This window comes from Lepisosteus oculatus, chromosome 2, assembly GCF_040954835.1.
Source record: "Lepisosteus oculatus isolate fLepOcu1 chromosome 2, fLepOcu1.hap2, whole genome shotgun sequence".
In the NCBI taxonomy this organism is placed as follows: Eukaryota; Metazoa; Chordata; class Actinopteri; order Semionotiformes; family Lepisosteidae; genus Lepisosteus; species Lepisosteus oculatus.
The window spans coordinates 35,414,016-35,432,633 of NC_090697.1; the positions used below are offsets into that span (position 1 = coordinate 35,414,016).

Sequence of the window (18,618 nt, forward strand, 5' to 3'; positions counted from 1 at the left end):
TTGCAACTGTATTGACGAATGGTATAAGGCTACAGTACTGGGTGTAGCCCTTATTTTTTTATATGATATTATGTTTATATATACACACTACATGGTTTTATTGTGGAGAATTATGACTTGAATATTATTCCTGAAAATATAACAACATTTGTAAGGATATACAGTATTCTAGATGTGAATATTATGAATCAAAAAAGTATAGTAAAAGCTAATTTAGGTTTCTATACAGCAAATAATGACTACAGGTCCAACACCAACATGCTGAGATTAGTAGAGTCAGATATACTGCCTATACAAACAGAGACAGAATGTGCTCCTGACGTTGTCATGGAGAAGACATTCTTTGTCATGGTAGTGAAGCAAATTGCACAAATCTACTTCTGTGGCAAAAAGCTTCAACTGATTTAAAAAAAAAATATGTCCACAATTTGGTAATGAATAGGACAAATATAGTAAAAATAAGCAACACAATTAAAGTTTTCTACTACATTTTAATATCTTTTTGATTAGTATTTAAAATGATAATTACAATTAAGTGCTTTTTCTTTATCTTTTCTTTATCAATTAAGCAGATATTGTCTGCCCTTTTCCCAGCATGTAAATGCTAAATAAATGTTCATAGTACAATTTTTTAACTAATTGTAAAACCAAACGCAAATTATGCTTTATGTCAAAATATCACATAGGACACCTTGATGTAACAAAAAATATTTGATTATCAGGCTTTGGCACAAAACAAATCTTTATATCTGAAACAAGCACTGTCAAATATTAACAGATTATGCTGATTGCTACAGTTAATATTATTTCCGTAATAACTACACTATATCTTAAGAGATTCACAAAACCTACTGAAATATTTTATTTTTTGTTAGTTCATGCTGAGATCTAAATCTTAAGATTGCTTAATCTTAAGTTTAGCCATTATTCACCTATTATGTTCTCTACTGAACACTGATGTAATACCAGTAATGGTATGTATTGAATACAAACAAATTCAAAGAAGCACTATTTACTGCCACACAAAGTATCACTCTTAGGACATTAGTTAAATTACTTGATCAATAAATCCCTGACTCAGTGAAGTTAATTGATTTATAGATTGCCCTGTATCTTCTTTACAAGAACAGCACTTTCAATTTACACAAAAGCACATCAATTAAAGGATCCGTACAGTATACATACTGCGAACCAAAAAAAAAACATATTGCTTATAACTTCAACAAATTAATAAAGTTCATAAACAGTTAGGTAAAACTTTTTGAAGTAGGCAGTTTATTCAACAGACATAATATAGGTAAATTAATTATGCTGATTTACATTTGGGGTTGGTCAACAAGGGGTCTACTGATAAAGTCTTAGGCGCCTAGAGTGTGGCCAGTGTAAGAAGCAATACAAAACTGTATATTTAGGATGCCTGTTTTACACTTAGTTACATCTTTTCTTTCTAACGGCCTAGACAAGCATGTGCCTTTTTAATTAGTCCATAATTACTAAATACCACACATCAACCAGCTCATTCCACAAATATTCAGTTGGCTCAGGTCTAGCATGTAGGGCATCCATGGCCTAACTGTCACATTCTCCTCTCTCAACCAAGTCATGTTAAATGCCAAATGTGTTGGGATGTTGGGATGAGTCTGTAGGTAGGGCAGCAAGAGAGGACATGATCAAAGTAGAACGATGCAGTCAAGTTACCTTCAGCAACCTGTTGAGACTAAGGAGTTTCTGAAATGCTAGAACTGGTAGTGTGAAAACAATCATGAAGATAGATCAGGATGTTGCATCAATACAGGAAAGGTTTTGCGACTCACAGAAGCATTGTTCTCTTGATAAGCAGAGCACGTTGGCTTCCTTTCTTTGTTTTTCTTTCTTGTTTTTCATTAGGTTTCAACTATGCTTTTAACATTCAACATGTTAAATCAACTCATCACCTATGCCCAATCAACACTCTCAATAATGAAGTGATTTAGTGATTAAACAACTATCATCAAAGTCACTTCAGTGCCTCACGGTAAGACATTGATGACTAATTAATCAGAATGACACCAAAACATCTAATCAATATCCAAGTTCCACCCACTTTATTTTTAGCATATAAAAGTAAAAATAATTGATAGTTTTTTTCTTCCTTTTTTTCTCAGTATATGTTATAGGGGTTGGCTGTATGACTGTATACAACTAGCATAACAACAGCCAATCAGAAGATTAAAGATTAACTGAATAAAGAAAAGAAAGTCAATAATACAGAGCTGGAGCCTAGGTACTTAAAACATTGATTCATATGGTACAACTGTCAGTTATATGCACCAGAAACCACAATCTACCAGAAATTACCAGATGCTCCTGTACTCATGTTCACTTCATTTTATAATTGGTGCTATATGACATACATATGATATTAATGTTAAATACAAAGCATCATCCAAAATCTGTGATCCTTGGACATGTAATTTCACACTCCACACCACAAGTGAAAAATAATGATTAAAAATGTGTGACAGGTTTCCAAAAACGTGCTTTAAAAGAAAACAATATTCTACAAAAGTGTTGAAAGAAACCTTCACCGCAGATCTGAATACATTTCAGCAAAATTATCCTAGAGTTATTTTAAACCTGGGAACACAAAAATGAAACCAAAAAAATACACAAATGAAACTAACAGCCTGAATCCAATAAGCACCAAATCCTCTGCAGACATGCAATGGAAATGTAACTGGAAAATCTACCTGGGATGCCACCTGAGCTGGCGGACAGGTAGGATGCCACCTGAGCAGTGAAGGGGGTTGGATGCCACCTGGGGAGGTGTTTAGGTTAAGGGTGAAATTCAATTTTCTGAGTTATATTGTTAATTTTAACTGTTGCTCTCCTAGACACTAATGGAAACTAATGACCACTCCTCCAACAGGTACACATCTGATTGATTTGTTACAAGTTTATTTCTGAAGAAGTACTACAGCATGTGTTAAAACATGACTTCTGTCTTAATTGTTATTGTCTATTTAATATCCACAGATACATGATTTGAACTTTGCAAATAACATATGCAGTATAGTGCCTTACAGAAGTACTCGGACCCTTGCACGCATTTCACATTTTGCTGTTTTAAAGCTTACAGTTACAACACTTTGCAATAGCAATTAATACTCTTTATAAACACAATCTATTCCACACACGCAAAACAGAAGTAAAAAAGAAGAAATTAGAGAAAAATTGAAACGTCATGTTTGCATATGTTTGAATGAATAAGTATTCAAATCCAAAATTAGTGCACAATATCACCTGAGCAAGACACACAATTATTTGAGTGTTCTTTGTGTGTACATAGTCGTTCACATGGTATACATCTGAATAGCCTGACTATGTAAGGCTCAGGTGAATCTAAAGCAAAGAATCAACAATAAAGACCAATGAACTTTCAAAAACTCAAACTCAACTCATGTCTTTTTGAAAAAAGACATAATGAAGCTGTATAAAGGCTTTGATCACATACAGATCAAGAGCAGGGCAAAAAGGCATTTCAAACCAACTCAGGGATATAATCAGTAAAAATCACATATCATGTAATGATACAATAAATAAACCTGAATATGTCTGTGAGCACAGTCTACTGAAGAAATGGGGTACGAAATGAAGAAATGGAAGGAGTATTGCATTTCCCGGACATCACTTAGATCAGGCCATCCTTCCAAAAGCTGGACAAAGAGAAAATGGATGAGGGATGCCAACACAGTACCTGGGTGATCTAGCACATACATGGCAAAAAATGTTGTGGTCAGATGAAACTAAATTGGAACTTTCTGGTCTAAATGTGAAGTGCTACATGTGGCGCAGACCCAATACAGCATATCTCAAAGTCAACACCATCCCTACAGTCAAGCAGTAGCTCAGCAGAGCAAACAATGTAAGTATTGTCAGGGAGGCGTTGTTTCCGGACCCTACTCAGACGACATAATCCGGGGTAAAGTGAGGAAACACAGGGGAAAAAGGCATGCAGGAGACGGGAATAAAAACAGGGGGGCATGTCCAAGGAGTGCTGGTGGTCAGGGGAGGTGTGGCCGAGGCAAACAATCCAGAGATCAGTCAAAAGGGAAATCCAAAACGGTGCGATAGTCCAAAGCCAGGCAATCCATCCAAGACAGACGATTAAAACCAGAACCGGGTTGGGACCGGTAGGGGAGCGGTAGCAGGAGCATCCAGGTCCCGGACTCGCTTGGTACGGGAACCAATGCAGAGCCCGGAATAGCGTCAGTATCTGGCTTTTAAGGGGGAACTGAAAAGGGGCCGGAACAGGGAGCAGGTGCGGGAGATGAATAACAAACAAGGAAGGGGTGGAGCGCTCTTAAGAGGCATTCTATGGAAATGCCTCTTTTTAGCTGAGACAAGGAAACTTGTTAGGACTAAAGGAAAATTAAATGGGGCAAAATACAGGCAAATATTAGAGGAAAACCTCTAGTCTGCTAAATTTCAGTCTGCTATAAGGTAAAAATTCACCTTTCAGCAAAGACAACGATCCAAAGGACAAGGTCAAAGCTACACTGGAGTGCCTTAAAAATAAGAAAGTGAATGTCCTTAAGTTTCTATAAGCAATACCCAAGCAACCTGAGAAAGTTTAAGTCAATCTGACAAAAAGGAGACAAAAGCCACAAAAACTTTGCAAAAGATCGATCGATTCTCAAGTTGAGACCAAACATTTTGCAGAGAAATGAAACAAAAATCAAGTCATCTCATCATTACGCTTGAAGAAAATCTGGTGAGGCACAAACAAAAAAAAACATGTCAAGCATGGAGGTGGCAATATTTTCTATTGGCTTAGTTTATCTCTAAAATAGAATACAGTATATAGTACAGTATATGACTGTTACGTCCCAATATGTGGTCCATGTGTGTTTTGTTGCTGTTCCCCACTTCCTGACTTTTATTGTTCTCCCTCCCCCATTGGTCCTATTATATCATTGTTTCTATGTGCCATCATCTTCAATCAGCTTCTCAACCAATCAGAACTCATCTTATTCACGACATAACATGGAGGCTTTCAGAAGGAAGAGGCCTTCGTTTGACTTCGGTCACGCTTGGTTATGCTTTGCTTCATTTCACTTTTAGTTTTTGATTGTTTTTGTTGGTTTGTTGTTTTGCTTTGTGAGTGTGTATTTTCATATAGCTTTGGCTTTTGTTGGTTTCTGTTAGTCTCTTTGTACTTTTGTTTGTTTGTGTGTTTATCCTTGTTTTGGCATTACCTTGCCCTAACGTGTTATATCAAACTCTGTGTTCTTTTGTACCTTGTTCCTGTTGTCTACTCTCGTTTTCCCTTATTTGTATTCCTAGTTCACTTGTGTATTTGTGTGAACTTTTGTGTATAGGGTTAATTTATGTTGTTGGGTACATTCTACACACTTAGTTGATTTTGTATTAGTCACACTAGTTTCGTATGGTTGAGTGACGTTTGTCTTGTATGGTTTTGGGTAGTCAGTGAAGGTTAGCTAGGGTGTTTGAAGACGCCGAAGACCGTGTGTTTCGGGTTTTCTTTTGTAGTTATGTCAGCTTTCCCTCACTTTCTAAGCCAGCTCCATTTTCTTTATTTTCTTTTCTTTGGCACCACTCTAGTTCCCTTACCCTGTTTGTTATTGTGTCCTGTATTTCATACCAGTCACTTCCTAAGTCCCTCACCAGAACCCACCTGCATCCAAAAATTATCCTAAATGTTACACCCCTTTACCCCTAGACACTTGGGGTCATAACAATGACATTTAGTTCCTACTCTTGGCAATATAGATTGTATATTATAATCATATAGAACATGTGCGACTCTCACCTGCAAAACAAATCGCTAAGGACATGATAACTCATTTATAAATATCAAAATATAATTATAAATATATTGTCTAAAACTTATGTTATAGCTAAGGTGCAATAAGCTATCACTATTATTAGTTTATCAATATTGTCAGGATGTTTGAATTTTGGGGATAAAACATAGAAATATATTTAATATAAATGATTAACTCCCACACAAAAATAAAATGATGATTTTCCTATAATTATTTTTAACAAAAAAGTTCAAGAATCTTGTCATTTTCTTTGGTATTTAAAATGATGGAACAACAGTGTCACTATGATGCAACCGTAGATGAGATAAACCACAACTGTGACAAGCTGTAACAGTAAACGGAATGCATGAGAAGGACAAGATTAACTAAAGAGTAAAGGTCACACTGCCCAAAGCATTCTCCAAAGATTCTGTTGTTTTATACAGAATGTACTATCATTAGAATTTAATTCTACACATACTTTTATGTCACATAAATCACCAGTTGTCTGTTTTGACAGGTACTGGCAAGGTCTGCTCTAAAGCACACCAATGTGCACTGTATCAGGCTGAATTTGAAAGTAAAAAAATATGCGCACAAAAAACTCCTATCTTATGTTTTTGTTTGTAGATATGAATGGAGCATTGGCTTTTTATCTTTCAAAAAACATAGAATTAAGTTAACAGATATATTTTTTATACTTGGCACCTTTATATTTTATTAAAGGATTCAGCATTTTTTTCATATTTATTCTTACCTCCAGAGGCATTCTTGCTTACTGTGCTACAATCAATAATTAAAATTCTTTTAAGACATGAACACCTTAAAAGCCTTGACATCTGGCTCTCCTTCTGTGTATGTACCTTCATTAATGTTGAAAACACAAAAATGCCATTTCCGCATTTTTCTTGTTTTTTAAATGGTTTTATGATTTATTTTCTAAAGTAATAAAGTGCTGTTTTGATCACTAAAAAACAGCAATATAAACTATACTATACATACAATAGGAATACTAATGTGCCCTTTTCACAGTGAAATCAGCTGTTATGTCTGTCCTGTTGTAGGGTGAATTCTATGGTTACCTTTCAAATTGTTTATTTACTTAACAAGCAGTTAACCACTTCTCTAACAATTCTACAAAAGCTTATCCCTCCACTCAATCCATGCCAGAAGCTTAGGAACTTCAACTTTTTACCTCAAGAGTCACAAATGTAAAATAAAAAGAATCAGCTAAATAAAATTGCAAAGAATAAAAAAAAATACATATATTATTGTAACCGAGACCTTAAAAAGCATGGCATGGTCTGTAATAGTACTATCCAGCTATAATAGAAAAGAATACTATATTAAAAGAAAAACACAATTTGTTAAACAAACAACATTTTAAATAAAAATTTTAAAATGTGGTATTGTTATTTTTAAACTAAATAATTTGATTACCCTGGTGGCATAATACATTTTACACAGTTCACACAAAAGGGCAAATGCTTCTATTGGTTGAAGGTCAAGAGTACTGTTTTGTTTACTTGACTTTTTTTGTCTATTGTAATTTGTTTTTAGATTTTTTGCTAATTATTTGGTTTTCATTTTTAGGAGCTCAACTAAACAGAACCTTGACATACACTGTCCTCTCTTTGTAATTCTTCAAAATGTAGAGCATGTTCTTTGTCATAAGTAAAAAACAGAACACAAAGAAAAGTAGTATAGAACTGTACAGCGGTTATGTAAACATTTTCATGGTCTCAGGTTATTATTGATCAGCAGAAACCAGGGGTCTGTTACATGAAGCAAGATTACTCATTTAATCAGATAACATTTGTAAACGTTGACAAATGGCACAGTTTTCAAATTCTTGAAGCAGGATTGGATTGTATCCGGTTAAGTAACTATAGCAACATATCCTCTACGCTTAATCTGCTCTGGGGAATGTTGAGAGCAAACTTAACCTGACCTTGAGGTTAAGACCTGAAGACCAATTCGTTCCTTGAAAAAACAACCCTGACAAAATGTTGATCCAGTTGACATTAGAGCTTTGCGGAGTGAATGATGGTTTAGGGAGTTCGCAAAATCCCCGTACAATCTGCTGATTAATTTTACTTGAAAGATTCCATTTTAGCAGACATGGTCATCTTTACATTGACAATCTTTCAAATTCATACATTGTAAATACCACTTGTGTTAAAGCTAAATTTTAAAACAAACCCTAGCTCTGTTCATAGGGCTAAGATTCATTTTGACTGGTGCCAATTTTTTGTAGGCGGCTCAGAGAGCTTAAGTAAAGTGACAAGAGTGTCGTGCAATAGGGAAAGTGGTGTTTGCACTAAAACAGTTTTTGCATGTGTTCCTTTTGTTCCTTGTAACTATGCACTATGGTGTCTTGCAGCATTTCCTAATATAATAGGAGCTTACAGACATCCTCATTAAATACCCCACATGGCCAAATGAGGATGATATTTTTGGAGAAAATCAATGCACAGCATCAATGTGCAATTAAAAAAATAAAATTATAGCCCTCAAAATAGACATTTTTACAAACTTCCTGAAACTTGATGGGGATGGGAAGCCTTACCTATACTACTTGATTCTCACCACAAAAAAGTTGGGAAAAACTCAATATCCCAATAAAGGAATACATTATTTATTGTGTTGATGATGACAGTTCTTCCTCCTCCAGTCTTACTCTGCTCACACTTCTTATTTTTGGCTAAAACTATATTGTACAGGACCAATGTGGATGATATTCTTGTGCTGTGTCTTGACCTGTTGCCAGGTCTTCCCTTTGTGGTCCAGCTAATGTAGATGCACAAATTAACTGCTGCATAAAAACAATATTATTAAAGTACACGATAATTTAAAGAGGAGCATCACTGGTGTAATTTAGGTAATGACAACATATACATGCTCACCCACCTTATTCAATTTATTGCTTATTCTTTGCCACACATTTTCTTTAGCCTTTGCAGCAACTACTGTATTGATCCGTGCTATCAGAACAGATTTTTCCATGTAGTATTCCATGAAGAGCTATAGTGTATGGATGAAATAATATGCATGTCCTTTTCCCAAGGATTTTGCTGGCCTGGATGAAGGACTCAATGCGCAACCCTTCTTACCTAGTGAAATTTGGCATGAATGTGCAGTAAGTCCAACTGGTTACACCTGAGCTCCTTTAACTGGACAATTTAAACCTGAGTTTACCTTCATGAAACAGTTAACCTGAACTCAGTTAAGTTTATTCTATCCAGACCACTTAAGAAACTCTTGGAACTGGTTAAACCTGCTTTGTGGAACAGCTACCACGTACCATGTAATTACTGCAATAGAAATTCAATATGAATATGAAATATGCATTGTATATAACCTTACATGTTTATATACAAGAAACAGGTATATGTTGCATCTACTGCCTTGGATATTGTTTAATAACAACTTCTAACTGTAGTGGACCTATTACACTTTCTAAGACATCTCATCGTTATTTTTAAAAGAACAGATGCTATAAGAAGAATTAAAAGAAGAATTAGGAATAATTGAAATGTAAAAAATAAGTTCATAACAAAAGGAATCTTGCTATTGAATTGTCAACATACACCTAATTATCTCCCTCCTCATTAATTTCATTTAATCAGATTAGATACAGTGTTTCAATTATGATCTATTTGAAAAAGCTCATTTTTGATGATGATCTTATTCAAGAATCTCATCAGAATATTCAATAAACATTTAATCTATTTCTTTAGATCAATAACTATTTGGGGGCTTTACTAGATGATTCTGGGTTTTCTGCTTCAATGCCAAGATATACAGATAGCACTACCTGAAAACAATCAGCTCGAACAGAGTGCCGCCATCCAAACAAATCTCAACTGGGTTAAATGTATTTCAATTGGTTGTCATACGCAAAGGTTTTTAAAGGAGTTTTATTATGATTTATTTTTAACTTAGAGCGTTCACTGGTAGAACATGCACATTGTAGCTTCTTTGATATCAAGCATGATTCTATGATATAAGTATTCCATTCTGTGGGAAGAGATCAGATATAGGATAACAGGGACAAAAAGCGCAAATGTTTTATAAGGTGCAGGGCAGAAACAATTCTCAATGAACAAAATACTTGCACATATTTATCTTATGCTCCAAAAAATATTCTGGCATATTAATCCCCAAAACCTTATGGATTTCTTGGATCTTGTGCAGATAAAACCTTAATCTTGGGTTTAATCTAATCAATTAAGAGCCCTGAAAAACTTAATTAATTTATCAAAATAGGAAAGAATATTCTATAAGGTTAACCCAGTCTGTTCAAATCACAAATGTTCTGATGACTGTGACCACTGTAAAGTAGTACCTGACCAGGCCTTATCCACACAGTATGCGATGGAAAGATGTAAGCATCCTCACAAGAGATTGGTGTATGTACAGATGCAGCCATTCAAAGTGCGCGGTACACACACGTACCGGAGGCAATTGGCTACGGCATCGCTCATTGTGACGCACGATGACGTGCAGTACCGCGGAACGTGATTGGTTGACCGTCAGGGGCACTCATGGTCCGTTGGTCTGTCGTAGAAAGATTTACAGTAAACGTCTTTACTGTGCCCGTTGTAGTACTGAATATTCATATGAAATTTTACCACTGAAGGGAAATCTTAGTAGCTGAGCATTAAAAGAATAGGAGCATACTGTAACGCGTGTGAAGGCCATAAACGATATTAATTTTGGAACATAAACATACAGTATATGGCTGGTCTCGGTATTTTAAAGAAAAAATACACACCAGTATTCCATTTCTCCCTTAACATTTTAAGCATCGAAGTCTTTAACTAACCAGTTACCGGAGTCAACAAGCATACTTTTAGAATTTGATTAAAAGGGAATATAATATGGAATCGCATATCTAAAGAAATTAATAACGATATAATTATATTCATGTACCGCAACACAAGAATAGCACACGCTGTACATTGTCTGTTGATGATGTTTCTGTAGTGCTTTTTCAGCACTTTGCATGCGACCTTGCCGGTGGCGCTGTGTGTTAGGTAACTGACTCCCAGGTCACACGGTCTGTGATCGAATCCCACTGGAACCATGACTTTTTTTTTAACAAACATTTCTTTGAAAAAATGAAACGTTTCCCTTGGTCAGAGATTAAATAAAACCTCACTCGCACCAAACAAATTTATATTTCTAAATATCACAACATGATCGAATTTAAGTCATTTTAATAACAATGAATAGTCACCTATGCGTTACAAAATAAACATTTATATTGATTTGAATCGCGTTTTGATTTAAATCGTAAACACGTGTTTAAATATATGTGTTTAAAGGCGATATACTGTATAAAAGCGCTGATTCTTATGGAATGTGTTCCGCCTGGGATTCAAAAAAGATACGCGATTCCATATTATATTAGCAGAAAAGCTTAAAACTACCACTTTTTCACACACTTTTTCGATGCTTAAAATATTTAGGGAGAAATGGAATACCGGTGTGTATTTTCTCTTTAAAGTACCGATTCCTGGAATCTGACTGGCTGACACCCTTCTGAAGTGGTTCCATAAAATCTGGTATACGGAAAAGAAAGCGTTGATAAATACAAGTGTCTTTTAATACACTCTTTGCTGTGCTCTTGAGGATCCTTGTGATATTTTGAGCTCTAGTTGAATGATAAGTGTCGCATTTTAAATCATTTTCGTAGTTAGAAATTATGAAACGCCCTGTTAAAAGCAAGGAAGTTTTTATGCCCGTTGAAGTAAAACAAAATGCCTGACAAAGTATGGCTTGGACAGATTCCAAGTGCTTGTACAAATGTGCTAAAGAAATTATACTTTGAGTATACAGCTTGTCCAAAGTCATCCATTATTAATACTATTAGTAATATCTTCAGTAAAGGCTTTGATGCATAAATATTTCTGATAAAGGTAGGTTGTGTACTTTTGTCCAACTGAGCAATCTTGCTTTCATAAAATATACCAACATTTTAATGACTGATGATTAACATGCTGTAATACACAGTTCAAATTTAAAAGCTCAAATGCTGTACATGAGAGGTTAAGCTCCCCCTGGCGGTTTTACAAGGTGATGCCGGATAGTTTCCGGCAGAGCGTCAAATGACGCGATTAACCCCGTGATACTGTGTGATACCGCGACACGCCCACCGGGGTATGCCGCGAAATACCCCACCCATTTTGAATGGCTGCATCTGCCTTGATTGAACTGCTGAAGGCAAAAGCAGACCTGGCTATATCAAACAGCTTTAAGGGGTTATAGGTAGTCGATGACAACAGGGATTGTATATGAAGCTGTATGAAGCTACCAAATGTGTCTATTCACAACTTATGCAAAGCTGTGTTTAGTACTGTTGGCTATGTGGTCCCATACTGTATCTCCATGGATTCCTGTAAACATCTAGTGGATCTGCTGCTGTGACATTTTGCAGCTTTAATCACTGCAACATACTACTAGGGTATTCGAATATTTTTATCAGACAGCGTATACATATATAAACTCACATATACAGCTTTGAATTTAGAATTTCAATTCACTGAAAAAAATATTTGAATGTCCACAAATTTCATAAATCAGAGCAGAACTGTCAAGATTACATTTAATTACACTTGGCTCTGATGCAAATTGGGTGTAAAAACAGAAGCTTGGAATGTTTAATAATTTCATTATTCAATTATATAAAGAGCATGGCAAGCTACTAATCAGAGCACTTTCTTGTGAAGCGGATTTCTTTGAAAGGATTATGAGAAAAACACCTTAGCCTTATAAGTTAGAAGTTCAAGCGAACAACCTGTGAACCGAGTAACCAATGGTCAGATATTCTGACCAGTTTTCAATTACCCTCAGGTTAACCTCATGAAAACATACTCTCACAGCAGAAATATAGCTACTCATGAAGCCTGTTGTTTTACAGAGAGTACAATGCACATTCAATATAAAATACATAACAATTCTTAATTAATACTGAAGAAGAATAATTGTCCCAACCCTATCAAATTTGTATATACTGCAGATGTGCAAAAAATCAAATGCAGGTAATGAAATACAACAGTTTATAAGCATCAAAGATACAATATATAGGAAAAATCCAAGAACAATAAAACTGAAACATCTATTATGAACATTGTTCTTGTGACAAGAATAGTAAAGTCTAGAACTAATTGTTTATATTTTGTTATATTATCATCATTGCTTTAAAATGACTGCACTTAGAAGCCACCAGACCATGTGATCTTACCAACAGCAATGAGTCACAAACCCATCAAATGTTTAAAAAGCAAAACTAATTTAATTTCATAGTTCATAATCCAGTACGAGCCAGTTCATGTTTACATGGCATGAAGTGTACACAGTGGAAACCATCAGTTTTCCCCGATAACTGAATTTACCTGGCTATATTGAAACGACTTATTACTTCGACAACAATATACAATATTCTTTTGTGTAAACTTGCCTTATCATCAATTTTGGATAGCTGAATTATTAAATTATCAAAGAAGAAACCTGTGTTTAACACAGACTAAAAAGGCATTATCATATGTGAAAAAAACAATAGATCTCAAAGATGAATGTCACTGTAGCCAATCAATGGAAGCAAGTCTTGAGGCTGCCTTCATATGTCAGCCACTGCTCCACTCTTGGAGCATTAGGTTCACAGTAGGAGTGGGACTATTAGCGAAATGGGGTGGGGGGGAATACTTTTAAAGAAAGGAACATGAATAATGTTGACAGCTGTTGACATTAAAGATCAGGGGCATATATAAGCACTTAGTCAACTTTTGGAAATTAGAAATACCCTTTTGAGATATGGTGAGAGTTTGGTTTCTGGATTATATAAATAAATTACAATTAAAAAGTAAACCAAGGTAAACCATATCCTTTTAAACAAAAACGAATTTGCTTCTTAGAAGTGAAAGTAAAACCATTACCAACATTTTGCTATTTAATGTTTTATAAAGCTATATTTGCATTTGTTTTTAATTTATCTGACAGAATAACAATTAAAAACACTTAAACTTTGAATCAGAAGGAGAACCCTAACCTAATGAGAGCAGGTGACCTGTGGTGATTTACAGTTTATGAATTTTTCTACACTGACAGGTCACACTGGATAGACAGAACCGAGGCTTTATAGACATAAAAAAGACTGCTACAAATTTGAAACCTCGTGCCCCGCACAGACTACTTTGCATTTCTGCTACTTTTCAGCAGAGAGATGGGAAAATAATATACTGGACTAAACCAGTTACCATTTACTAAAGTACAGACAAAAAGATGGATGCCTCCTACAGTATATGATGAAACAAGCCCATGGCAAAGAAAGTACATCAGAAGGTCTCTACTACTGGACAATAAAGTTCTTCCTCTTCAGCATCTCCTAATAGCAGTCATCAAATTTCACTAAACACTTGCTTAGTGAGTCAAACCTGTGCAAAATACAAATGTAACAGCAAGCCACAAAAATGCCAGCATCCTAAAATATAAATAATTTAATTTCATTCTATTGCAGAAGACTAAGGACTGATAACTGGTTTACAAAAAAGCCCCATACCTCTGCTGAAAACATAAAAAAATACACACAAGTTAATCTGGTAAAAACTAAAAGAAATAAATAAAGTGGAATCTATGTAACAATAAAACTGTGCCCATTATACTGTGCATTACAAACAAAGAACTGTTAGCCACAGCAAACTAGGACTGCAATGTTGCTACAAATTGTTGATTTTTTAGTTTGATATATATTTCTAAAAGATTTGACATACATTATTCTTTAATTTATTAATCTAATAAAGATTTTGAGATCATTATTTACTAATTACTGAGCTAAATTGCAGAAGTATTTATCTAAGAGAGGGAGAAAGCTTCAGTGCTTTTGTATAAATATCCAAGAAATCAAAACGTGTGAAGATAAAGGAAGTGCTCAGACTCCTCCTCTTGCTCAACAAACGAAACAAAAATAATTAATTACATTTCTAAAACAATACTGTCCGTTAAAGAAGAACAACAAGAACAGAATTTTCGTTTTCATCTTAACTGACCTGCATACTTTATTTGATCTTATATTTCTATTAGACTATTTTTCAGTAATGAATTCTGGGGTGGAAGGGGTAAAGTTGGACTAATCTTTCTGAGGTATTTCATGGTATTGAACAATAATATTTCTTTAGAGGCACTTATTTGCTACCGGTAGCAGCACATATATTGTGCTATCATGATTTCATTACTCAATTAGTGGTGATGTAAATGTTTTTGCACTCAGCCATGTCTATTGGTAGCACTCACTCCCTCATCCCTCCTTCAAGGAGACATACACTAAGGCTTATTCCAATTTCTTTGTGTACTTTGTATTTTGAACTACAAATATGGATAATTTGCTAACACAAAACTTTCTCTGTCTTATTTCAGAGCACTGATAAGAGTGGAATTAACTTGGGTTTCACTTCAGCTGCCCAACAGTACATTATGAGGACACTGACTGAGAGTGACAGAGACTTCCGATAACCCAAGTTTTCTCTATTTCACAAGACTTTCCAAAGGGATTTGAAAGCAGCCTAATATGAATATATTCAAATCCCATAAAACTAATTCAAATTGAGAATGACATGCACAAGGAAAATGGATTAAGCACTCAACAAGGAGACTGAAACTTTACTGATGTGATGTTTAGTAGTTGGGGAGTAGTCTTAAGATCTTTGATGGTTTACCTTTCACAGACTGATCCAGTCTACAAAGGTTTGATAGAGAAAACCTATTACATAACGCACAAGGTATCCCCATGGTGTAAAAATCCAACTGCACATCAGTGTTTTATCCTTTTTAGAATTATCAATTAGTTTGTTATAGCTACTAGATTTGGAATAGCTAATTGCATATTTTTCACATTTCAACTAGCGGCTACAAATCTCTTGACCGCAAACAATGGAAAAATATGGGGGTGTAAACCAACTCCTTTGACCTGCTCACCTTTGAGCACTGATCTTTAAATAAATCACAGGCATTAGAGCTCAATCCTGGCCTGGAGGAGAATCAAGTCCTTTATGACAAAGTGGGTAGCTGGTAGGTGGCAATGTGTTTCTTAAGAGTCAAGAGAGGCTGAGAAATACCACCCCACCCATGGCAGTGCTCAGCAAGTTGTGCATCACCACTAGTGGAATCCCAGTCACAGTTAGATCCAGATGCAGTCTAATAATACATGTCTGTGTTACCAAGTCATCTGCTGCAGATTCTGATAAAGGCATTTCCACTTTTTTCTGATGTGACCTATCAATCAAGCTTTTTTTACAGCACTTCATACTAATGTTTTTTAAAGAGAAATGAAACACTGCAATAACAATAAACTTAGATTATATCAAAATAAATATATATTTTTTTTAATAATACCTGTCTTGAAATCTAGGGAGGCTGAGATTCGATTAATTTCAATCATCTCTGCCTCACAATTCTCATCATGATCTATTTATCTTGGCTTCTACATTCTGAACTTCTAAAGTTTATCAGATGCCAGAATGAGACTCCAGAAACACAGCAAAATATGTGTCTGACAAAGTGAGTTGCTTTCTACTCTGCCTGTTAGAATTTGCATAATGACACTAATATCTGAAGTGAGAGGATTGATTTCAGTTTGAAGGAGCGTCAATCTTAATTTTTCATTCCAACAAAGCCCTGAATTCCGTAATGGATGCACTTTGTGCATGTTAAAAAATATTGTGAGTTGTCAGTATTACAAAGAGACTAAAATCAATATTTAATTACACCATATTTTATTTAGCCAGTTTTTCTTTAGGAATCAAGTTTAATTTTCTTAAATTTTGGTCAAATATTTCTCAGAATTTTTAAGATCAAAGGAAGTCTTTTAAATCCATTAAAACACAGAAATCAATGAAAGGTTGGTTTTTCATTTTTTTCTCTCTTTAGTAAACATTCTTTATTTGTTTTACTTCAGAAAGAGTTGAATTCAGACTATTTTATTCCTTACTTGTATTTCTTAAAGTTATTAATGTACTTTAAACACAGACTGTATTCCCTTCAAATACACCTATTATTTATTTTGTTTTTAATAACTAGAATAGTAAAGCCTCTATTTAAAATGTAGATGGTAGAATAGCTTTCTTAAAAGTAAGCTTCCTCTGATATACAGTACACATAAAGAGTAAATCTTTATGAAAAACATCTTTCTTTGGATTTCCTGCAATCACAGCATCAAAGCCCTAGATTTTTCAATCTCCTGAAGGCATACTATCTTCAGGGTAGGACAGTATTTTATATGCATGACATAAAAATTCAAATTAGCATTTTTTAATTCACAACATTGCATGTGTCATAATACAGCCTACATATGATAATTCCTATTGTATTACTTATGGTATATAACTATAAATTTAATTTTGGTTTTAAATGTCAAATCCGATAATCTTTTATGCACTGTGGAATTTAGAATTGCAGTACAAACGTATTGTGCAGTGATCAAAGTTGCTTTGCAAACAAATAAAGCAGCCCTAGCAGATTTGATTTTTGTAAAAAAAAATTAGGTAGTTATTACAGAGAAATCTTTTATTTCCAGTGCCATGGGTTTCTCTTTTAAACAAAATCCAAAGCAGCATGCGATCATGGCAATTTTCAAAGGATTTTAAAAAAATACTGAAGAAATATTATTAAAAAGAAGCATTACTTATTTTCAGAGTTAAAGTTAATCATAAAATAGGACTAAATACTTAATGGGACATTTTCATTTGTCTAATCAACCTAAATCTTTGGATTATGAAGAACCTGAAAGGTAAAAAAGCATACTAGAATTGTGAAAATACAAACAGTTTTCTATTTTGATTGTGACTGTGCTCTATTTATATATTCATTTGTGAACTGTATGCACAAGTCACAATATATAATTTAGCATTAAACTACATAATGACATAATCAGGGGTTGCAGGGTATCAATGTATGTATCAATATTATTATTAAAACTGTCTTCCCCACTAACAGTTGTTAGCTCTTGAAGAATAAGCAAAAGGATATTTATAATACATGATGCATCTTAAGACAAACACAAAATCCAACCTGAAACATTGATGACTGACTGCCACACTCATTAAAATTGTATTCAATAGTTTTGATTTGGTGTATGATGGAATCAATGACCAAGGAGAGAAAAGGCTGCAACAAGACAAACATTGCAAAGACTAAAGCATGGATTAATGAACATGGGCCACATAATTGTATAGTAGTTCTGGATAGCCTTGCTTTGATCCTACTGTTAATATCAATAAGTTGGATGGAAGCATGTTATATTATAACTTTAACAACAACCAAACTGGAAAAACAGTCTGCGTTAGCTTTCCATTTCACATTTACATTTAGAAGTGGTAAAAAATAGCCTCTAAAGGGTGTTGTCCAAGTAACCATAAAAGTCATGAGACAGCTGCTTACCTGCCGGAGGGTCCTTGCAACTAAACTTTCAAGCACTGGTCCTCTATCCTCATGAAGCAAATGGACCTCGTCGAGAATTAGAAGTCTCACTATCTGAGAAAGAGCAATATCACCAACACTCTTCCTCGTCACCACATCCCATTTCTCAGGGGTTGTCACCAGCATCTGCATAAAGAACATACAAAGATATTAATACTTACCATTTCCAATAGCACCACACTTGAAAGCAATAATGATAAAATTTTGAAAAAGACTATACATGTATATAATGTGCACAGCCACAGCACAATAAAATATTCTTATCACTTTATACAGAATGACAAAAAATGGATTCTACCCAGTCAATGCCTAATTGTCCAGCCTTAACTGTGATCTG

General features: G+C 34.7%; 1 protein-coding gene across 2 annotated transcripts in view; it reads right to left on the reverse strand.

Moving 5' to 3' along the window:
- Positions 1-18,618, reverse strand: part of ascc3 (activating signal cointegrator 1 complex subunit 3) — a 372,889-nt gene that overhangs the window by 214,800 nt on the left and 139,471 nt on the right. For both annotated transcript variants that reach the window (XM_069178640.1, XM_069178641.1), the window contains exon 11: positions 18,243-18,407. In XM_069178640.1, coding sequence (XP_069034741.1) covers positions 18,243-18,407 — 165 coding nt within the window. The remainder of the gene's footprint in view (positions 1-18,242; positions 18,408-18,618) is intronic.